Source organism: Physcomitrium patens, chromosome 11 (assembly GCF_059467195.1).
Source record: "Physcomitrium patens ecotype Gransden chromosome 11, ASM5946719v1, whole genome shotgun sequence".
NCBI lineage: Eukaryota > Viridiplantae > Streptophyta > Bryopsida > Funariales > Funariaceae > Physcomitrium > Physcomitrium patens.
In genome coordinates, this window is record NC_143420.1 from 10,301,369 (window position 1) to 10,326,848 (window position 25,480).

The 25,480-nt window shown below is 30.6% G+C and overlaps 1 protein-coding gene across 5 annotated transcripts; it reads right to left on the reverse strand.

Moving 5' to 3' along the window:
* Positions 1-18,378: 18,378 nt before the first annotated feature.
* Positions 18,379-25,061, reverse strand: LOC112288376 (transcription factor MYC2). Of its 5 annotated transcripts, none has more exons than XR_016505526.1 (9): positions 23,761-25,061; positions 22,572-22,802; positions 22,297-22,393; positions 21,251-21,265; positions 20,948-21,004; positions 20,078-20,746; positions 19,684-19,882; positions 18,760-19,335; positions 18,379-18,654 (listed from the first exon to the last, which is right to left on the reverse strand). XR_016505526.1 is itself a non-coding variant. In XM_090254287.1 (9 exons), exons 1-8 carry the CDS (start codon positions 23,997-23,999, stop codon positions 19,331-19,333), a joined length of 1,512 nt encoding a protein of 503 aa, XP_090110413.1. In that variant the 5' UTR covers positions 24,000-25,061; the 3' UTR covers positions 18,379-18,654; positions 19,299-19,330. The 5 variants fall into 5 exon arrangements, 2 of the variants coding, with proteins under 2 accessions (XP_090110413.1, XP_090110412.1); XR_016505524.1 differs by having other exon boundaries at positions 19,469-19,882; positions 23,761-24,976; XR_016505525.1 differs by having other exon boundaries at positions 19,151-19,335; positions 19,469-19,882; positions 23,761-24,975.
* Positions 25,062-25,480: the final 419 nt, after the last annotated feature.

Here is a 25,480-nt window from a genome sequence, read left to right on the forward strand (position 1 = left end):
AAAATTTTGATAGATAGATTTTTAACTTAATAATACATACTTTTGGAAATTTTTAGCCAAAAATTCATTTGCTTACTCAAGATATGGCTCCAACCATTACTATCAACAAGTCGACTCACTTACTACCTCTAAATTACATATGTTGTCTTCAATACTCTATAACTTCTTCATACAAATTCTAAATACAAAAATTCTTTCACAAAAGATATAGATTATAAAATCACCTTTATAGACATCTTTTAATTTCCAAAATCTATTGTAATACTCCTTGTATTATCAAAATAGCAACAATATATCTTAATAAAACACCTTAACTTCAAACGGCTATAACTTCATCAATTTAACTCCAAATCCTCTAAAATTTGTACAAAAATTATAGTCCAAATTCTAAATTTTACAATCCTTACTTGAAATTTTTAAATTCTCCTTTTTAAGTTACCAAAATCCTTATTATGGTTGCAAACATCTTATTGAATGCCAATTGAGCATGGCCTTTAACCAATAGGAATAAAAATCTTTACCTTTTGCTTTTATCTAAGCATGCCTTGATTTTATTTCTCTCCATAAGCCTCTTATTAGTTTAGATTTTTATCTTTTGATTTCCACCTTTTCTTAAAGCTCTATACTAAACATTTAAATCTTATATAATTTAACTACTATAATAAAAATAAATAAAATTTAAAATAAAGCTTCTTATATCCACTCTCTTTAAATTAATTTATTAAGCATTCTAACACACATCAAGACTTATGAACATAAAATATATTTTAACTAATTTTTATATACTAAAAGCATTTACAGTACGATAGCATTGATAAAAATAAAAAAGGCTTTACTCTTGCCTCTATATATATTCTTAACTAAAAGATATATGGTGATATCCTATAAGAACTCCAAAACATGTTGATTTTGCAAGATATGTATTTATATGTGTACTACATAATTAGCTTATTTTATAAGCTATCAATATGTGATTAATTTTTTGACTAAATTTCTAACCTATCAATCAACTACAAATACATATAAAATCAAAAAAGTATCTATGAAGCTTCTAAGAAGCTTATGTAGAAAATATTATGAAATAAATCTTCTTTTATTTATTTCTACTTAATCATATAGGTAAATATTAGAATAAGTTTGTATATCCATGACATTATCTCTCCTAAGAATAAATTTGACAAGAAGAAATCATCATCTTTCATAGATCTTGTTCTTTTTTTATCTTTGTTTTGATGGATGTCGTTGACAAAAAGCTTCAATTTTTTTTGCTGCATTTGTAAGATTCTTTTTTGACTTCTATGTGTATTTATTAATATCGTATCTATACTATTGAACAAGATATTTTAATCTATTTTGATGTTGCCTTATATCAAAGACTTCTTCTACCTCAAATTCTTGATTATTATCCACTTTTATAGAAAGAGGTGGCATTTGACATCTTTCCAAGAAATTCATTATCTTATATGGCTCAAAAATAAATACATGGAATATAGAATGGATCTTTATAGACTTTGATAGATGTAATCAATAAAAAACAAGATTGACTTGTTCACAAATAAAAAAAGATCAAAGTCTATAATAGTCCAACTTGTCACAATGACAAATAGTCTTAATATTGTCACAAAGTAGCTATACTTTATCACCTACATTGAATTGTAGTTATTCTTTTCAATAAGCATCCATATTAATCTTTTTTTGTTCTTAAGCTTCCTTTAACTATCCCTTTATTGTTGCATATAACTCTAACAAATAATTTGTCAAATTTTCTATCATAAAATTATTAACTTTTAAAATGTCAAAAGTATCAAAAAGTAGATATTAACCATAATTGGTAAAGAAAGGTGTTTGTTGAATAGAAGAATGTATTGAATTATTATAAGCAAACTCTGCCAAGGATAAGAATTGTCTAATCATCTTGATGATAATTGATAATACATCTCAAATCTACTCAAGAACTTAATTTATCCATTCTATTTGTCCATCAATTTGAGGATGGAAAGCTAAAGAGAGCTTTATATCTATCTTTAGAATCTTAAAAAGAATTTTCTAAAACCTTGATAGAAATTAAATTTTCTTATTCAATATAAGATCTTTAGATAAACTATGATAGCAATAGATGTTGTCAAGAAAAGCTTAGTTTTTTCTTCACCTATGATAGATTTTATATATTATATAAAATGTACCATCTTAGTAAAACAATCTACTATCACAAATATAAGATCATAGAAACTTCAGATTGAAAGATCGATAATAAAATCCATAGAAACAAAAGACCATGATTTTTTTCAAATAGGTAATATTTGAAGAAGTCCATAATGTTGATGGCAAGGAGTTTTAAATCTTAAATAAATATCATATGGTTGTACAAAGTCTTTGATTGCCTTCCACATTTAAAACTACTAAAAATATTTTGATATTAATTCCAAAGTCTTCTTGTATTCGAAATATTTAATTTCTAAAAAATCATGACAAGCTTAAAGAACAAATAAGCATGCCTCACATTGAAGAATGTATAATTGTCCCTCAAAATAGAATAGATTATTTTTAAAGTTGAACTTAAAAGTATCATAAGACTTAAAAGAAGTATTCTTCATATCATGAACATGATGATCAAAGGACATAATTCATTTAATTTGCTTCACAAAGGTTGAATCAATAGTTAATATTTATTTTTTTATAACTCAAAGATGAAAATGCTTTGACTTCAAAAAATATATTTTTTTTGATTAAAAGATACATCTTTTTTTTTGATACAAGATAAGAATGTTTAGCAAAGATGTACAACAAACCTTATTATTTTTCAAATCAATAAATAATCTTGAAATCAAATCTTGATAAAGACATGTTTCAATGAGCTTGGCGATGATTCAAAATATGTGTGTACATAAAATACTCAAGATTCTTATGATTTGTATACAAAATTATCAAATTTGAGATACTTTTTAAATAATTATGTTATTCTTGAAATTAATCCATGATTGTAAAAAATTCTTTGTTGTGGATTTCATAACTAATCTTGATTGCTAAAAATTTCTTGGAATGAATAGCTACTAAATGGTGTTTATTATCTACTCTCATTTATAACAATACTACTTCTAAAGCAAAGTGTGATCCATCTATTTCTATACAAAATATCTTTGAGAAGTCAACATAATATAAGATTGGTGCAAAAGTAAATTCTTTATTTAAAGCATCAAATGATGTTTCAGCTTCTTTACTCCACTCAAGTTTACCTTTATAAGTCAAATGTATAAGTGAGGTTAGGATTTGAAAAACATTCTTCATGAAGATTTTGTAGTAATTAACAAAGCTCAAAAAGCATTGCGTATCTATTATTATTCTTAAAATCTTCTATTCTATAATAGTCTAAATTTTCTTTGGATCCATCATTAGTTCTTTGTTGGAAATGATATATTTTAAGAAGTCAACTTGAATAATATAGAATACACACTTTTCTAACTTAGCATATAATCTTGTATTTTTAAGTTTTTGTAACATATTAAAAATATAAATTTCATGTTCTTCTGTATTCTTAGAATAAATTAAGATATTGTCCAAATAACAAATAATAAAATTATCAATAAAATCACAAAAGACATCATTTATTAGATATTAAAAGGTAGCTGGTACATTTTTAAGTTCAAAAAGCATGAAATTATATTTGAAATACCTATATTTCATTTAAAATATAGTTTTTCATTCATCTCATTTTTTAATATATATCAGATTATAAGTTCTTTGTAGAACTATTTTTGTATAGATCTTTGCTTGATTGAGTTGATAAAAAAAGTCTTGAAATCTAAAGTAGAAGATATCTATTCTTGATGGTGATCTTCTTAAGTCCTTGATAGTGTATGTTGTCATGATGCAATTAACTTTAATACATCAAAGATATTTAGAGGGTAATTAATTTTACTTATAGGAGGGAGGGAAGGAGGAGAGAATATAATGTTAATACATTTATAAATTTGAATAGAATTTAGAATATGAAATTATTATCTTATATGGATTATTTTAGCTTGAGGGTATTGTCTTTTAGGATAGATACTTGACTCTATAGTGGTTCAAGATAGATATTGGAAGGAGGTTAGGGATAGGAATTTTTTGTATCAAGAGTTTTTATCTTTATTATTTTTTATTATTTTTTTAAAAAGACTGGAGATCAAAAGGAGGAGAAATGTAATAAGGCATGGATAGGATATTTTTATTATTTGCACATAGGAATATGTAGGTGGAGTTGTTTTTGAAAAATTTCTAGAATTGAGATTAGGATGATGGTTCATGTAGGATCTACTATAGAACCTTCTAAAAAGACTTACAACGATTATTATCATAGAATCTATCTCTAAAATCTTCTAGAAGGGTATTTATCTTGATGAAATCCATCATTAGGAATATTCTAAAAAAATTTGAAATAATTAAAATAAATATAAATAAGACTAATTGAGGCCATTTAGACATTTGGTTAGATATGGCTTCAAATTCATTTTTTTAGTAAAGTTTGCTTTGATATTTTTATTCCAATTTATTTGATTCTATTTGATTCTATTTGATTCTATTATCTTCTACTCAATCTTATTTTTAAGGTTCTATTCTATTTAATTATTTTTAATTTTATTTTAATGTATTTAGTCTTATGTTGTTTGGAGATCTTTGTTCTTATAGATTTGATAAGGATTTAGTTCTTAGATGATCCAATCATGTTTCATTGATATTAGAGAGAGTATTAATCTATTTTTTTGGTATTGTGTTGATAGCCATCATTTAGTTGGAAGTCAATTGTTATGATCACATTGGATATTATTTTTGAGCTACAATGAGTTATCTTAAGAAGTTAGTTGGAAGAAAAAAAAGGTGTTATAATAGTAAATTTTAACAAAGAAATTGTAGCATAAAAGATATGGCAAAGCAATTCTAAATGGAAACTTAGATACAACACCTTTTAGGCTAGATAGCTATTCTACAAGAAAAAATAGAAGCTTCAAAAATAAGGGACTTGACATTTACTAGATTGAAATTGAATAAATCCGATACATACTCAAGGATCTCAAGGCAAGAAGATATATGCCAATGGCTCTTTAGTATGTGACAATACCTCCAATTATTAGGGACAAATATCAGTGAAGGAATTATATATACCTCCAATTATTTGAAAGATACAACAACCATTTGGTGGCAACATGGGGCTCAAAGCTATGGATCTTAAGGTGGATTTGGTGATTGAGAGGAATTTAAGACCAAGCTTAGGAATCAATTTTGATCTATCAATATAAAAAAGTTAGCACATGATCAGTTGACTAACCTTATATAATTCAAATCAGTACAAGATTATATCTCTTAATTAAAATTTTTATATCTCTAAATTGACAACGTCTCAAAAATAGAGATAATAGATCAATTTGTATGAGGATTAAAACTTGTGGTCTAGTAAAAAGTGAAATTAAGAGATCCACAAATATTCAAAGAGGTAGTTAGGATTGCAAAGAGAGTCAATGCTATAGATTTAAGAAATTGTAGAATACAACCTATAGCACGGAGTTCTATACGACTAGCCAACATTGTAGCCCAACAACCAATGTTGATGGAGATTGATGCTTTAGAAAGACCATTGATATTATATAGATAACAAATATTGGTACAAAAGAGATTGAGTTTTTACTATCGAAAGTTACACCATCAAATTAGAGACTGTTTAAAATGTCAAAATTCAAGCATCAATAAATTATAACGGATTCACAATCTTAAAGGCCACCAAGTTGATGAAGAAGTAGAGTAGGAAAATGGAACTTCTCAATAAAGGCATCGAAGGCCAGTATTGGAGATAGTTGATGTTTTTCAAAGACAAATGGCATGGCTTTAGACAACTATCAAAAAGTTCAACTAGTAAGTTTAATGGATTGACTAAGAAGACAGCCATGTTGAGTGCTTGTCGATTGCGACTCTATAAAAAATTGCATCTCGATTATAATTGCCAATTGACTTAAGATTAAAATAAAGGTAATCAAAAGATGGAGTTTATACATAGCACATGATTAAAAGAATGTATTAAGCAAGATAAGTGAAGAGAAAATCCTAAGGCTAAATGATACGTATGTCTTGAAGGAGAAATTCAAAGTAACAAAGCTTAGATATGATATTATCTTTGATATGCCATGGCTAGAAGTGGAGAATAAACATGTCAATTGGCTAACAAAGATAATTCTTTTTAAGAATAGAAGATGCATGGTGATTCTTTATGCCCTTGTATAGAGTGGAATACCAAAACAATCTATGACTAAGAGCTTAGTTATAAGAATGATCTTTATAAAAAAACAAATATAGAATTATTAATTGATATATGTGGTAGTTTTAAATCTTGCTTCAATAGTAAGAAAGACAACCAAAAGAGAAGAAGAGGTAGAACAATTTATATATGAATATCAAGATTTTTTTCCAATTGACTTATCAAGTGGTATGTGATTTGATCGAGGTGCCTCTTGCCAAATAGAATTAGTATATGGAGCCAAACTAGTAAATTAGCTAATTTATCACCTTGTACCAAATGAACTTGAAGAGTTGCAAAGATCATTGAATGAACTCTTTGAGAAGAATCTCATTTGGAAAAACACATCACCATAGGGAGTACATGTATTCTTTGCACCAAAAAGAGATAGTGGACTTTGACTTTCCATTGATTATTAGAGCTGTAATAAGCAGACTGTCAAGAATACATATCTACTTTCACAAGTAGATGATTTTTTTGACTAACTTCAAGGCACAATCATCTTTAGCAAATTGAACCTTTCTAGTGGTTATTAGTAGACTCCTATTGCCAAAGAGGATATAAAAAAGATGACATTTTATACACGTTATAGACACTTTGAGTAGCTTATATTACCTTTTAATCTCACCAATATTCCAACCTCTTTTATGGGTCACATAAATAAATTATTTTTAGACATTTTGGATAAGTATGTAATTATTTTTATTGATGATATCATAGTTTATAGTAAAATCTCTAGAGAGCATGAAAAACATCTACGAGAAGTGTTGTACTCACTACATGATAGTCGCTTTTATTATAAGTAATCAAAGTATGAACTTTAGAAGAGAGAGGTTATCTTTTTGATGCATGTAATATCTTTCAAAGGCATGTGCATGGAGGAAGATAAGATGAAAGTAGTGGAGGATTGGCCAACCTCCAAAGATACTTCTAAATTTTGCTCATTCTTGGATCTTGCTAGATATTATTGCCATTTTGTTTGAAAATTTGCACATATTGGTACTTCACTAATATGCTTATTGAAGAAAGATGCCTCAATTAAGTAAAAATTGGAACAAAAAATGGACTTCAAGGAGTTAAAGGATGTACTAATTTTTGCTTCAATATTGCAACTACATAATTCCGATCTTCCATGTATACTTAACATTGATACTTTTGACTTTGCTATTAACATAGTCCTTCAATAAGACTTTAGTAGGCACCTTCAATATGTGGCATATCAATTGTGCAAGCTAAAAAGGATAGAGTGCAATTATTTTGTATTTGATCAAGAGGAATTAGTAATTGTATATGCCACAAAGGTGTAGCAATACTATTTGTTGGAGAAGCCAATGATTATTTGGACTGACTATAGATTCTTACTATATGATTTTTATTTGAAAAATATAAAATCACGACATCATCATTAGAAAGAACAGGTGTAGTTTTTTAATATTTGACTTGAGTATAAGCAAGGACGACAATATATTATACTAGATAATTTATTACACAAATCCAACTTAAAACTTGAATCAAATGACAAGACAATACTTACTACCATTAATAGTGTCATTTTAGACTTAACAAGAAGAGCAGAATGAGAGGAAGATACTCATGGCAATGCTTATTTTAAGATAATTATTAATTGACTAAAGGTGGATGATGTATAATATTGAGATTATCATCTTAATGATGGCTTACTCTATTTCAAGAAGCAAATTTATATACCTAATAATGCTATCCTTTAAATGTACATATTTTAATAAGAACATGATATTTTGATATCTAGAAACTTAGAACGTAAAAAGACTCTAGAACGGATGTCAAGGATATGATTTTGGACATATTTGGATTGTGATGTTTGAGCTTTTGTACATTCTTGTGAATCATGCGAGTATAATAAAGCACATAATGCAGTATTTTTTGAGCTATTACAACCAATTCTACTACCTATAGCACATTAGGAACAAGAGAGTATAAATCCTATTATATATTTGCTGTAAACATCTCACAATCACACTACAATTGTTGTCTTTGTAGACTGACTGTTGAAGCATCTTCACTTTGCTATACTATGCTCTAATATTGATGTTTCAATACTTGCACAAGTCTTCTTCGATACTATCTTTTGTTACAATGGATTACCTCGTATCATCATTTTAGATTGGAATCTGTACTTCACGGAGAGTTTCTAGTAAGCCTTGTTCAAGCTATTAAGTATATAACTTATCATGTCTATGGCCTTCTATCCTCAAATAGATAGATAAATGAAACATGCAAATTGGATCCTAGAGGATATGCTAAGGGCATTTGTGGTGGTTCACCATAATGATTAGAATGAATATTTGACATCCTTAAAATTTGCCTACAATAATAGTATTTAAGTAAGTACTAGTCATTCAATAATAAGTGACTTCAAAGGTTGATGCTTAATTACCAATATAAAATATTGAGCATATAAGTACTGTCAAAAGTGAGCAATGGTCGAAACTGCTGTTAAATCTTTTCATTTATAAGATGAGTAATTTGACTTTACATTAATATTACTTCTAAAAGCAAATGCTATTTTATATTTCCATCCTATATCATCATTTTGTATCAAGACTATTCCTAATCCTATTGTAGTCCAATCTGTATACAATTAAAAAGATTTAATAGCATTTGGATGTCAAAGCATTGAAATTAAATCCAACTTTTGCTTCAATATGTCGAATGCATGTTATTGCTCATAATTCCATGTCTGTGGTTGATCTTTATCTATTATAATAGTTAAAGGCTTAGTAATGATAGTAAAGTTTTTAACAAACTTTTAATAGTAGTTTGCTAATTTTTAAAAATTCCAAAGTTGTGAAACATCACTTAGTATTGGGATTTTCTACAAGGCATCTACTTTTGCTTATATACCAAAATTTCTTGGAATAATCATGTGATCAAAGTATGATAATTATTCATGGAAGAATTTACGCTTTTCATGATACAAGTAGAATTCCTATTGTCATAATTGTTTGAACATTGTTCATAAATGCCTCACATAATCTTATGGGATATTATTAAAAATGACAATATCATTAATGTAGCATCTATCAAATGAAAAGTCAGATAAAACTTAGTCTATCATGCATTGAAACTCAATTGGTACATTTTTAAGACCAAATAGAAGGAACTTGAAGTGATAGAATTAATCTTTATCATCTTAATTAATTATCCAAAATATTGACATTATTCCATCTTTAAGAAGTAATGGTAATTGATCATAACTAATTCTTAAATTCAAAGTGCTAAATACTTGAGAGAATCCTACTGCTTCAAATAATTCTTTTGATATTAGCATTGGATATTAATCAGACTTAGTCTTTTGATTAATTGGATGATAGTGTCTTTACATTTATTTCTTTGTCTAATTGTCACAAACATCTTTCTTCAAAGGCATGATTATAGCACAAGCATATTCATGTAATGACTTTGTAAGAAACTTTGTGGTTTCTTTCTTTACTAATAGAGCACTACTATATACTAATGTCATATTATGTAAAGTCTTGATCAAGAATGCTCTGAGTACCTAACTGTGGAAGGTAGAATGGATATTGTTTTCAAATTTCACCATTAAATTATTTTTAAATTTTACTTATATATAAAAAAATCAAATGTATTACCTATGTATATAAATTTTACTCCAATCCAATTAGATCTTTAAAATCCTAATTGTTCTTCAAAGTCCAATTTCTGAGACCTTAGTTTATTTGAAATTTAATAACCTTCAATTCCACCATTTAATTAAGCTCAAACTTATAGCATAAACTTTAGACAACTATTCTCATAAGTCCTTGAAATTTGAACTATAGATCTACTACCAAACTTAAAAAATTCTCCAAACTGTAATATTTTTTTTTATTTCATAAATTCTAGAGACATCCAAAATACTTGTGACTTTGCAAAGCTCTTACAAAGTCATTATACACTCAAATCAATCAAAATTAATGTCCAAAGAAACTTTATTAACTTTGCTTTCAAATGTTACTCTTTGATCTACCATAGAGCTTTAGAATTGCTATAGATGCATGCTTTTGTAACTTGGGATCTGATTTCAACCCAGGTTGATAATTACTCCTCTTTGGATATTAATTCTTGGCTTCTTGAGGTAATTTTTGCTAAAATCGCCTCCTGTTTTCTTTAAAAATTTCTATATATCCTTTATTTTTCTAATCTACCTTATTTTGTCTTATTTATGACCTTATAAAGTAAGTAAAAGCCTACTATGCAAAAAGATAGCATTTATATCTTTAGTTTTATTTTATTTTGGACTATTCTCTATTTTCTAAGATAATTTGTTACAATATTTGAAATAAGGTCTTCTATAATATAATAATTTCTTCACTCTTTTCACCTATTAATCATGTTACATCATAACACCAACATCGTCTTTCATTATTAATTTATTGAAGAAACAATTTTTATACCTTCAACATCCTCACTTTTAACCAAATGACGAGCTTCATCACTATAATATTTGTATGAATTTTAAATGTTGGTAGAACATGGAGTGTCTTTCAAAAAAAAAAATCTTATAAAAGAATCTGGTGAGCATTTTTTTTCTAAGTCTTCAATTAAAACTACAAAAATACATGAAGTTTATAGCTCATTAATTATATGCCTCTGTAAGCAAAGAAATGACTTGGATTTTTTAATCTTAATAAGTTTAGCATCCACTATCTCCTAATCGTTATTCTCTAATCTCAAAGTACAAATATGGTTATGAAATTTTTTTTGAACAATAAGACATATATCAAAAATCCAAATTAAAGTATTAAGATCTATAGCCTAGATTAGGAAAAAACAACATTGTCCTTCAATAAGATTAAAAGCAATTGTAGTATTAATTAAAAAGCCTATAGCATGCTCTCTTTCATTGGCATTAGGTTCTTCATAGGTTTGTGAATTATACTAGGTCTACGTGCTCAAAATGCAAATGATATTAAAAATATCAAAAATATAGGAAATGTGCTACAATATGCTCCATCTTATTAACCAAGGCAAGAGGAGATTCATTAGCCTTAATGACAACTAAAGAAATTTGATTATTATTCAAGATATTATCAACATGGTATCCAAGAAATCATTGAACTCTAGAAAGTTCTTTTATAAGTATGTAAGACAATACCAAGTTGGTCCAAATCAAACAAGATTAATAAGCATAAGAGTCCAAAGCCACAACATTCACAAAGGTTGAAAGACTAAGAAGTTGGTTAATATATTGATAAAAATTTAATACTTATGTTTGAATGTCACTCAATGGTGGTATATTTTCAAAAATATACCAAAGTGGTGTAATTTGATGCGTAAAATATCCTTATGTAATCTACATCAAATCTATAAATAAATTAGATCTAAGATCATTCAATTCTTAATTTTTTTAATCATGTGAATGATCTTAATAAGACTATTCAGCAATCAATAAGTCTATACGGCCTAATTTCTTCAAATCTTCATCACTACTGATGGTGATATTATGAAGAAGTTGGCAAAAATATCCAAGAATGATAAAAGATTATATTTATTTAACATATATAACCAACAATCTTTAGAGATGATATTGAGCTGTTCAATTATATGCAGTTTTAATATCCATATAAATGTACTATTGTCATATTACATATTATCTTGTTTGGAAATACATCAAGCATCTAATTGTAGAAGGTGAAGTAGTATTTTACAAGTATTTAAGAAATCCTAATAGATTTTATCCATATAAAAAGAATGTAATTTGAATTTCAATTCAAAAGTGCTTAAAGCCAATACAAAGTATTCAAAAATATTCTTCTTAATAACTTCAATTATATACAAATTCTAATTGTCTTATTACTTTCATAATTAAGCAATTTTGATTTTCTTTGCAAGTCCTAACTTTAATTAGTGAGTTTTAACAAGCTGTAACTCCTAATCCAACTATCCACTTGATACAAAATTTTGTATACAAATACTATTATAAGTCTTCTACATGCTTAAAAAAATCAAATTCAATCCAATTTAGAGATTGTGAAAAAAACGTCCAAAAAATTGCACTTATGTCACTTAGCCACTAACTTGAAAGTTGATGTAGATGTTCTAGTAATGATTTTTTCCTCTTCATCTATTAACTTTAGCTTAAAATTGGTATATAGCTTAATTTTTAAGTTCTTTAATATTAAACCAAATTTCACCTTCTTCCAACTAGTAGAACTTTTAATATCATAGAAATCCTACCCAATCTCAAACTGCCAACTTTTGATATTTTCTTGTATCAAAAACCAAGTATCTCTCAACCACATTACTAAATTAACAAAAAAATTTAATTTATACTTGGCATATTCAATTAATCAAGTATTTTCAAATTTTGAACTACAGATGTGATACCAATTACACAAACTAGCCAAGAGTGCTAGCTCTAACTGTATTGCATAAATCCAAAGTCACCAATACAAATCCTAACTTTGAATAATAATTACAAATTCATTTCAAATCCTATAAAAATAAGCCTTATGCTTCTAAAAATAACTTAAAGATAGCTCTCAAATTTTAGTTGCTAATGTCCAAATACTCATATATTTTATCCTATGCACTTATTTTAGTAACTAGTGGTTTGGTTTTGACCTTGTTTCACAAATGATCAACCTCCAAATATCAATCTAATCTATCCTAAGGGTTTTTTAGCTAAATCTACCTTCAATTTGATGTTAGTGTCAACTATATTAATTATTTATCTCTTTCACCTTATTTTTACTAATTTATGGCTAAGACAATAAAAACAATTCTATAGCCTAGAAGGTAAAATTACTAACCAACTTTTGATCTATTAGCTATTAAAGCAAGAAAATAAACTAAGGGACTTTTATAAAAGCCATGTTTAAATTTCTTGAATTAGTATTGAATCAAGATGAATGGATACTAATTAGAATTTTATTTTTGATTATAATTTCACCATATAATTGTGTTATAATACAACATCTTCAAATAATAAGCCTAGCCTTTAATATTATTGCCAAATCTATACCAATACATGCAAAGAACTCCACAATGATAATACCTTCATTTAATAGATGCCAATGAATAGATTTTGCAAAGATAGGTAAGAAAGAAGATTTTAGTATCTTTAAAATATTCAATGAAGATACAATCTCTTTGCATTAGCAAAAAAGTTTTGCACGTTATGGTGTAGTAACACAACTATATAATAAAAAATATAAGAAAATAGATGTTATTATAAAAGAGCCTAGTAGAAAGATGTAGTAAAAAAATAATGATAAATTATAAAAAGATAATAAAAATTTTAATCTTAATGATGTCTTTGTAGAAGGAACTTCTATTTACTTTGGAGAGGCATAAATGAACCAAAACAAAATAAATAAGATAAGAACACAGCGAATAAATAAAAGAAAGAAGAAAATATTATATTATAAAAGATCTTATTTTAAAGTATTATATCAAATATCTTAAAAAATAGGTAATAGTCAAAAAGATAGTAAAACTAAAAGGTACTATTCTTGCCTTTTTACAAAATAAGTTTCTATTTATTTTGTAAAACCATAAATAAGGCAAAAAAAAATTAAAAAATAAAATAATATAGACATATATAGGATAGAATCAAGAAGAGATTTTACCAAAATTACCTCAAGAAGCCAAGAATTGATACTCAAAGAAGACTAGTTGTCAACTTGGATTGAAATCAGACCCCAAAGTACAAAACCATGCATCTATGATGACTCTAAAGTTCTTTGGGAGATTGGAGAGCAAGATTTGAAAGAAAACTTAATAAAGTTTCTTTGGGCATTAATTTTGATTGATTTGAGATTATAATGACTTTGTAAGAACTTTACAAAGTCACAATTATTTTAGATGACTATAAAATTTGTTAAATAAAAAGAATATTATGTTTTAGAAAAATTCGTGAATTTGGTAGTAGATCTATAGTTTAAATTTTGAATACTTATGAGAATAATTATTTAAATTATATGTTATAAGTTTGAACTTGATCAAAGAAATGAATTAAAGGTTATTGAATTTCAAGTAGGTTGGGATCTTAAAAATTGGACTTTGAGGGATAATTAGGATTTCTAAGATCTTTAGCAATCTATTAGTTGGATTAAAATGAAATTTATGTGTAAAAATAATAGACTTAACTTGCCACATATTTGTGAATTTTTAAAAAAATTGAATGATTTAAGAAAGAAATATTGGCACTAAAAGTTCAACATTTAGATTGAAATAGGAGGCCAGCCAACACCGGAGCAGATTTTAGGATATTTCTTCTATTCAATAAGTGAGATTATCTTCAAATTTTTTTTGTTTGTTGCTAATTTAGTTGCTGAAAAGTATAATTTTTTTTAAATAAGATCAACAATTAAATCAATAGATATTGAGGTTCTAAATTATACTAGGATTAGATTGAGATAGTTAGGATTTGGTTAGGATTTTATTTAAGATTAGAGTTGGATTAGAATTTAGGATTTGTTTTAAAATTTTCTTAGGATTTAGAATTTAAGATTTTTTTGGAATTTAGGATTTAGGATTTATTTAGGATTTGATTAAGGTTTGATTAGGATTTAGAATTAAATTAGGGTTTAGGATTCAATTTAGGATTTTTTTAAGATTTAAGATTTAGGATTTAGGATTTTCTTAGGATTTAGGATTTGGCTTAGAATTTGATTGAAGTCCATTAGGATTTCATCTAGGATTAAATTAGGACTTGATTGAGATTTATTTAAGTTATATTTTTATTATTTTAATATTTCTTTAGGACTTCTAAGGAAATTCTTTTAAGATTTATTGTGGATTTCTTTCAAACACCTTTAAGATTTTTTATTGTTTCTTTTGTAATTTCTTTAAGATTTCTTTTAAATTTAATTAAAGCTTATTTAGTATTATTAAGGTTTAATTAGATTTTATTTAGAATTCTATTAGAATTAAGATTTTATTATTGTAATTTCTATTCTACTTTCTACAGCTAAGTGCCAAGTGCATTCTTGAGTAAAACTTCACATAATATGACAACATCATAATACGCCTATGCTGCGGGCTTTTGTAATCCAAACATTGATGGTTCACCACATCTTTTGAACATTGCAAGCTCTAACGGGGTAACTTGAATACAATCATTGCAATCTTTTTTCTTGTTTAGGCCAACTTCAATTGACCAACGCCACAACTTTGGTATTATGATGTTTTGGCTCACAACATTGCAATTCCGTGCTCTAATATTTGTGCTCCACTACCACCTTGTGATTGTCAAGCACCGTGACTCCGAGCTCTGACCATGTGCTCTACTATCACCTTACAGTTCTATATTGCAATTCTAGTGTTGTCTTATAACTTTGCCTTGCCATTGTACAATATGTACTACCTCCAACATCCAATATTTTTATATTTCATACTATACAATATTTGTGATGATTAATGTGGCTATATATAATAGTGCAACAGTACAACCGAGCTAAATTCCACTGCCTAGGATAATAGTGCTCAAAATCCAATAGTAAAATAAGCCCAAATTATTTTTTATTTTTTATTTTTTTTAATCTATTTCATTCTAACATGCTTTATGACAAATTCAAGAAAATGAGAAATTCTTTTCAAGTGAAAGATTAGAAATCTACACCAAACTAAATCAAGCTATCTCTAATACCACTAAAGGAGAATCGAAGAGTGTAAGTGTGAAAATAAAAAATAAAAAAATCCTAAAACTTTACTAAAATGGCTAAAATACCATAATCAAGCAAATCCTTCCAATAAGTTTTTACTCTCAAAATCATTCACAAGACTTCATTGGATAAGAATGTCAAATCAAGGATTTTTTTCCATTTAAATACTTAAGTCAACTAATAGAAAAACTATCAATGGATGAAAAATTACTAATCAAAGTAAACTACAGACATCTCATGAGATTTGACACCTAGTGCCATATCACGTGATAATTTAATTTTTTAAAATTGAAACAATTAATAAAATAATTTTTTTTAAATAAAATTTACAAACTTCTTTGATACTATTTTGTATTTTTGACCACCAATCATATCTAAGAATATGTATCATATCAATACAACAAGAATATCATCTAAAAATTCTATCTTTTTATTATTATTAAAATTAAAATTATTAACTTTTATAGTTGGTTTAATTAAAATAGAAAGTCTTTTAAGTTTTTTTAATTATTTTTTAAAAAAATTATTCATGATTAATTATTAAATTTAATTGCTTCAAGTTGATGCAATTATTAAAATTTACTTTTTAATAGCATGTAAGGTCAATAAAGCATCTTAATAACATCTTTATTTGTTCACAATTGCTTCATGTTAAACCAATGATATCTATACCTCAAATGTATTACTTGCAATCTTTATCTTTCTAATAGACTTTAAAATCCTAATATTTTTATATTTTTGATAGCATATATGAATCTAAGGACATTTCTTTTATATTCTTATATCCATAAAACTGTAATTTCTTTAAATTCTTAATGCATATAAAGCTTGTGCATATATTTCTTTTCAATTTGGTATATATATACATATATATATATATATATATGTATTAGATAATATTATTAATGTGTAGAGCCAAATCTATACTCGCAATAAATTTGAGGGAGGTTAGAAGGAGAGGCAAGTAAAAGAAATTTTTATTTTTAACTTTGAATGTATTAGATTTTTCTTTTTGGTAATGATGATGTTCCAAGTCAAATGCTCCTCGTGCAAATTTGAAAGTCTCCTTCTTAGATTTTATTTCCTCAACTTCTTCTTTGGTGTCTTTCTCATTTAATTATATAGGTGAATTTCTAAAATAATATTTTGAGTATATAGTTTATATATATATATATATATATATATATATATATTCTTTAAATTTTCATATATTTCTATATATATATTCTAATGATATTTATTTTTTTTATTCTAATATAAATTTTTAAGATTTAATATTTTTTATTATTATATCTGAAATTTTAAATGCATCATATTAGATTCAGCAATAAATTAACTTATTTTTTTAATATTTTTAGTGCATAAAACCTAAGAATATTTTTATTTTATCTTATTGGATTATTATGACCTTTTTAAAGAAGTTGAATCTTTAATCACTTTAATTGACAAGATAGATATGATATTGTCAGACCTTTGTACTACCATGTCACTTCAAATGAAATCTTTAGTTTTAAATCAAATTCTTCTTGCATCTATAATAGTTTACAAGAAATTTCAAATTTATATGTTATCATTTGCAAAAAAATACATTACAAATCAATATATTCTTTACAAGCATAGGCTCTATATACAAACTTTTATTACAATATACATGCCATCATGTTAAAGAATTTAATAGATTTCACCTTATACCTTTTGCATAAACTTAGTAAATAATTTTTTATTTTTTATCCATCTTATATTTTTATAAAAATCTTCTTTGGAAATTCTTTAATCCACTATATGGTAATTATAGATGCTAAATTTACAAAGTTGTCTACTTTGATAAATAACTCATTTTTAAACCTCGACTATATTAGTATCTTAGAAATTGCATTAGGAAGTGATTACAAAATCATTAGTTCTTTCACAAAGCACCAATGTTTTTTCATTGATTAGTTAGATTATTGCCACAACAAATCTATCACAACAATTTATTTTAGTTAATATGAACTTTCTATATAATGTAAGATATATTTGCACACAATTGCATGTTTTCCAACAAATTATCAATATTTTAACCCAATTCTTTACTAATTTTCTTGAGAATGTTGTTATGTAGAAATCACTTATTTTTAGTTGAGATATGCATCAAAGTATTGCATCCATTTAGATTGACTCTTGAACAAATAATGTCATAGAATTGTTTTGATAAAAAAAGATCAAGATTATTATTACAAATATTGGTAAAAATTTAAATGTAAGTTGCAAAATTTGTGGTCTTTTACTATTATTTTAAATATATATATATATATATATATATAACCATGTACTTTTCTAAATATTTCTAATCCTTTGCAATGAAAGAGGATTTTTAAAAACTCAAAGATAATGTGTTACAAACGTTTTGAAAATACAACTATTTGACTTTGGTTGGATGAGATAGTTTTGTTAAACTGTTCATGAAAAGATTATTAAAAGTTAGCAGGTGGTTAACATGGTCATTGATAGCATTCAAAAGTTAACATGAGTCATGTTTTGAACAACATTCCCCAGGTTGCTTTAGCATGGATTGGTATTGTGTACATATACAACATCCTTGACTCACTTGGTATCGCTGTTGTGCAGTCCTTGCATTGCTCTCTTAATATCAAATAGATGCGACATATCGCCGGACCAGATCTTTTGCCATCTACAAGCCACGCTGCTTTAAGAAATCAGTCATCCCTCATCACCAGCACCAATTCCTTGTCTCACTCACACCTGCAAACAAAGATCAATATGGAGGAATCAAACTTGGGACTTATCAGAAAGGATTATTTGAAGGCCTTGAAGTGTTACTCAGGCTACTGTATCAGTATTACTTACATGCACAAGGTACAGGTGATAGTTTTCGATCAGTAGCTCTAGACTTGTTTGAGTAGCTGTAAATGTGCTTCATGTTTTCTTCAGCGCGGACAAACCATTTCTTTAGGGACATGGTTTTATAGAGATATGGAAGAAGAAAGCAGTCCTGAATTTCAAGCAGGAAATCAGATCCCCCCCCCCCCCCCAGACCCTTCTGATTTTTAACAGCTAACGTTTAGTTGTAACCATGATACGCATGAAGACTTCACTGAATGAATCAGTCCATGAAGTCCATACCCTTCGATTGCTATGGGACAATGCGAAATCACGTCAATAAGAATTGTCTCAGAATCTCACTACCCAGCTCAGTGGACCAATATTAAGGCTGTAATCAAAATGGAAATCAAAAAACCTTATAATCAGTTTTGCCCACGTTGTTCGGCATATGCAGGGAACACGAGGTTGATATCGCTTGAAAGCAGCAAGTTCACCAAATACTTACGAATCTTCTTCTTATGTTGCAGAGTGATCCGGTACGTAAGATCTTTCTAGTATCTTACCTAACTGCTCTTGAGTATAGGTCTGAGTCGAATCAATCTGCAGGCATTCCATAAAAATCAGCATACAGATGAGCAAAAACTCAATAAAGTCAACATCGTAAATAAGATAAATGCAGAATAAGATCTAACTCCATAGCACTTAATCTTCCATTTGTCTGCTGTCAGCGCACCTTGACAATCACGACGTGAAGAAGCATATCCTTCATGGATGAAGTGTTTGAATGTATAACCTCTAAGCGTAGCTTTTCCAATGCCGACATCATATGAACTATAAAGTTAGAGTGTCTTGTGCAATAAACTCGAATCATAGCTTCTTCTCCAAGAACAAAAACACTAATTACAGGTTTATTTTCAGAAGTGTGAACAAGAGGTGCCGATCTCTGACCACTCTCTTGAAGTCTGAAACGTTCTTCATCAGAACTTTCGGTCGAATCCCTGCGAGATGGATTAGGTTTTTTAGATTCGCCAGTTGATGCAAGCACTTGCCTTTGGAAAACCTTCAATTCAGCCTCTGCTTTTTGTAGCTTTTCTTGAAGCTCATTAATGTAGGTAATGGCATCTTCTAATAAGGATGCCTTATCCATCTGTCATATAAGAATACAGGGATACAAAAAGCAGCCATTACATAATGCCGAAGGAGCAAACCATCGATGCAACTAGCTTGCGAAGGTTATAGTACGACAAATATTCTCAAAACAAAAACGATTAATATTCTTTGTAGACATATACATGTAATGGGTTGCTGATTGAAAAACGCATAACTGAGATGAACACATTACCTTGGACACGTTTGGCACTACAGACCGTAGAGCATAAAATTTCTGATTGAGTTTTTCTCGCCGCTGCCGTTCAGCTTGCACATGATTTAGTGGCTCTTCCCTATCGTTTGCCGGCTTGCGCCCTCTTTTGCGTGGTTTAGGCTCGAGATTTGTACTTGATTCCACAACATTTTCTTTGACGGAAACGTCGGCTTCTGATTCATGACAATCTACCTCGGACGGAGCGAAACATGGTAACCTATTTGCAGTGGTAGGAGGTCCAGGCATTCCTCTCTGACCTATCTTAGAAAGGTGGTGGAAAGATACTGACTTCCCTACAATATATTTATTATCAACCAAGTTTGTTTCTGGAGTGTCCGAGCTCAATTCTTCCACCCGTGGTTTGTAGAACCTCATCGGGGGTCTTGACGAGGGTGGATTCTTCCTTCCAACAAAATGTGCTTCATGATCTTGACTTGGATTTGAACATCTGCCAATCTGACTTGCATTTGAAATTGAAGCACTTATTGTTGCTATTGACATAAGACTTGGGCTTGACGGTCGCATACTAGTCGCGTCGCTACTCAAAGGCAAGGAATGCGCCACCGCTTGGATTTCATGGGCTGCCCACATCATTGGTTCATCAAAAACCATCTTGACATTCTGAACAACTTCCCAGCTTTCTCTGATCTACCAAGGCCAAATGTAATGTTGTTTAACGACATGAGTAAGATCTCATTGAATCTCTGTAATTACTAGCATAATTTCAACGAGCACATAGTGAATCGATATCAGTCACACTCAAATAACTTGATAAATGTCTCTTGTGCTGATGCACAACCAAAATGTCAAATCAAATTAATTTGGAGAGATTCATCGTTAGATACTTGCCAGATCTGTCGATCCAAGCTCAACGACACCAGATTTCGACGGAATACAAAGGATTGTCTGAAGGATCATCTCACAAAAGTGAAGTTAACACGTGACCTCGTTTGTGATCCATGTACCAATCCGAGAGTAGATTAATTCCTTCACTAGCAAAGCCTCGTAACGCACAATGCAATTCTAAGAACTTGCCGTGAGATAAATGCAGAGCTACATACAAACAGTCGGTATCAATAACTCATGTTCAAAGACTTGGTATCATTTCGAACTCAATAACAAAATAGTGGTAGGAAACTTGAATGTATGTACCTGAATTCCAGCCATCTGTCCTTGGTAAAGCACCAGATGTGAATTCATGCCATCAAACAGCAATTAGTCAGTTCACAATTCTCGCTCCTACCTCACTCCAATCAGAATTTCAATGACTCCCATTGAATGTAATAGTATAATTGCAAGTTCAATTTAAACTTTCAGAACGAGCTTGAGTTTTAACACTTGCAGCTTCAGATATTCCACAATTCTCCACATTATTAACAAGCATTGACAGCAGACTGAACGTTTGCAAGCATCTGAGGACAACTCAAGGTAAAAAAAAATAGATCTTTTGATGATAAGGTGGATTGGTTCATTTCTAAAACTAAAATGCGCAAATTATATATTGTATGATTACATGTTATTTTATAAGTTCTTGAAATTAATTTAAAATCAGTCGAAATCACAAAAAATAACAGAAGGAAAGTATTACATATGTTTAGAAGTTGAATATAAAGGTCATGAGTTTCAATATCAAAATATAAAATTTCTTATTAAATATGCAAGTCTTCATTTTAAACCTTAATTAAATACTTTTACGAATCACGAATCCTGAAAATTTATTCTGTTGTAGCAATTTCGCATCCAAAAATATGTATATATTAAAAATTACATTGTATAAACCAATTCCAAATGCAAATGAAATTCGGTTAGTTTTTCGAAATAAGTCGAAGTTAAATGTTGATTTTAGTTTTAGAATCTGATTCCATTCAGGGATTCCTTAGATATTTGTCAAAATCAATTACTTTTATAATGTTGTGCTTCCACTCCGGTCTTTCATGGGGACAGTGCAACGTACAGCACAAAGTAGTCTCATAAATAACAGTTGATCTCAAAGAAGATTCTTTCACACATGGGAGAGAGTGTTCCCATTTTTAGCAACTTTGCAGGGATTCTTTTTTTGAATCGATGGAACCACAAGGTCATTTTCTAGCATAAACATGGGAACTTACAAAAATTTCAACATCTCGACCACCCGCATTGTTCGTTCTGAATGGCAAACAAGGATTCAAAGTAACTGGCAAGTAAACTGAACTGTGTACCTTAGCCAATTGAACACGACTGCAGTTATTATCAGGAGCTTTGTTCGCTCCAATTAGCCACACAGGTCTGTCAGATGCTAATGCTCGTCCAGGAGTCCTGCATGAAACGTAATTTGTGTGAGACAAACCTATGAATAACTTCCTGCTCTACAGAATGACCCAAAATCCTGGAGCCTGTAAAGTGAACACAAATAAAAAAATTCGAATGAGGACTCCAGTGTAACTCAGCAACCATGCAGCATTTCAAAGCGTTGAAGCGTGAAAAGTTTAAATACCCCACTCCGGCTGCATAAGAATGAGACATCGAAACAAGGTAAAACCATTCCGTATCCGTGACATAGTCGCTAACATCATCTTCAGAGCCATTGACTAGAGCCTGCAGCTCTCGCAACACCTTTCGCCTCATCTGTTGATCCTCCTCTTGAGAACCACCCTTCATGTTCCTCGCGTCGTTGATTTCATTCTCCTTAGCACTCCTGAAGTACCCATCACCCCAACCGAGCATCCTACAAACAATATCATAGATTCAGGATCAAGTGTATATGAGACCAATTGGCAAGTTCAGGAGAATCTAGCTAGCAATGACTGCCTTGAGGTACCACGATACAGGCTGCCCCATGATACAGGATGCTGACTACAAACTTTAACATCGCCAAACCTCGAGCCTGAAACATTGGTAGCGACTCTAACCTTGCATCAACGAATGTTCTTTCGTTAGATTGAATCTAGTAGACAACGTGTAGGGCGTCTTTTCTCCAAGAACCAGGAAAAATTCGTCAACTACTACCGCGTTGCAAAAGGTGTTCAAAGAATGATAGATTATCGGGAATATTCTAGAAAATGAGGGTTGTTGCTTCTGATTGTCAGCACTCAGCGAGTGCGTAGATCGAGCGAGAAGTCAGTCTGAAAGTTCCCCGTCATAAAGGATGTTCGAGATGGTAAAGTTTTAAAAAAGCGTTCGGAACACACTCACACATTGTTGAGTGTTCTAGACGCGTTACACGTCCGGGAACCGAGATTGACAAGATAGTCCATTTGGTGAAATGGACGATGTAAAGCCTGATCGGAGCTGCTGATAAACAAACCTTGTCAGGGTGCATTACAACGATTTTGCGCTTCCAAAGTCGAGAGGAAGCATCCGAACGAAGGTAGAAAAAACTATTAAGAATTTCTTTCGACTCCGTTACAGTCGAACTGGTCACGCAAAGCATCGTACGTCTTCGAGATGAATACGTCAAATTCTTACCAAGAAAAAACTAGAGTCTCGGATAATCGATGCCTGTGTCTTTATGCTGCATTGCGTTCTACAAATTCTACGTCTTTGCTAAGTTTCCAAACCGAAAAGGTCCATGACATAATTGTTTCATATGTAATAACTTTAAAGCTCAATTACAAGCTATAATGAAGTCAAAAGAAATAGCTGACAAAAATGTAAATTCAATGGATAAGATCCATTTCCCTTACATCTCCCCTTCACGTAAGGCTGACAGCTGCCAAAAGATTGCATACGTCCAATCCACGGTACTCTCTTCGACCAGCGAGTGCAGCCTCCGCAGCAACACCGACTCGTTCAAGTGGAGCTGCCCGTCCGGATCATCCTGCACTTCGAAGCCTTCCACGCAGTTATACCCCGTTCCCATGAACGCCTCGATCATAGCTGAGTCCGCTACTTCCCACGCATTCAATAACTGCGACATTTCCATTTCCGCGCGTCCCCTAACCCCCTCCTCCAACCGATCGATCCTCAACACCGACTCCAACAACAAACACCTGCAGCACGCTCACAGTCCACTTTCATGCATCGACTCTACCTCTCACGTCGCTCATCTGCTTCAGCCATAATCGTGGCTTCTGTGAGACGATTCCTCCTTCCTGCCCTGGATTCCCATCCATATTTCTCCGCCAACAAAATCTCAAACCACAAGCGCACAAGCAGCTCATTACCGTTCATCACAGACAACACTCCAAGGATGCATCTCCACCACCTCTTCTCTCTCGCTCCCTCTCTCGCGCCCGCGCGCGACCGCGCGATTTCGCTCGTTCTAACAACCCTTCAAAAACCCAAACCTACGCCCAAACTCCACTTCACAATCCCGCCTCCGCCCCCGCTCTCGTCCAAACTCTTCGAAGCTTCTTCAATCTAGAATGACGACGTAGCGCACATTCCTTCAAACATCGTACCAACTCGTTGACAACACCACAAGGCGGGCCTGCATCCCACGTCCTACGGGGACCACGTGACGCACGACATGACGTCGGGGTCACGTCACAATGAACGCAAACCAGGGAAAAAAAAAACGTCCGGCGCCACTTCTGCCGTGTCGTCAGTGCCATGGCCATGGCCCCTACCAGTAGTACCAGTACCTTTTTCACCCTCCAGTACCACCACCAGCGGGTCCCTGCGCCGCTGCTGCGACTTTTGTGCCTCTCCCCCTCGCTCCTCCGATCGGGGTTTCCCCGGTGCCGTGACACTTCCGAAACCAAGCAACGCAGGGTTGAAGGCTGCTTCGTTCACTCCCGTCCGATCCTTCTCCCTCTCTCCCTCCGTCCCAGCTACGCCAACGTCGCTACTCCAGCGCCACAATGTGCATGGTCGGATCCATCATCATCGCCGTCGCCATTCCGATGGAAACGTCGCGACAACGGACTGGAACCATCGCCTCCGACGATCCTCCACAGGTAAAAGATTCCCTGCTGCTCTGCTGCGTCTCGTTTGGATCCCCATTAGGGTTTCGTTTCGCCCCTCGTCGCCTTGCCAATTCCATATAGAATCGACGCTGGCTTTTGAACTCCGCTCCCACCTTCCCCAAAATTCCATCTCGGATTGTGCACGAGATCTTGCATTGTTTGAAATTCTTTGCCTAATTCCAGACTTTTTAACGTCAAATATTTTGGCCTTGCCATGTGTTTGAGAAATCTTGTAGTCTAACTTTAACCATAAACTTCTGTGCATGATTTTTTGTCGCATGATTTTCTAAACGATGTTTTTAATTTACACAATTGACAATGTTTCTTAAAACTCATTAAATAAAAATAAAAAAAGTATTGCTACTTGACATATTACATTACATGAAAGTACATGAGTTTTATATAAATATATATATATATATATATATATATTTATTTATTTAAACATGAAGATATAATCGTAATGGCATATTTTTTTGTATACAAATCATAGCAA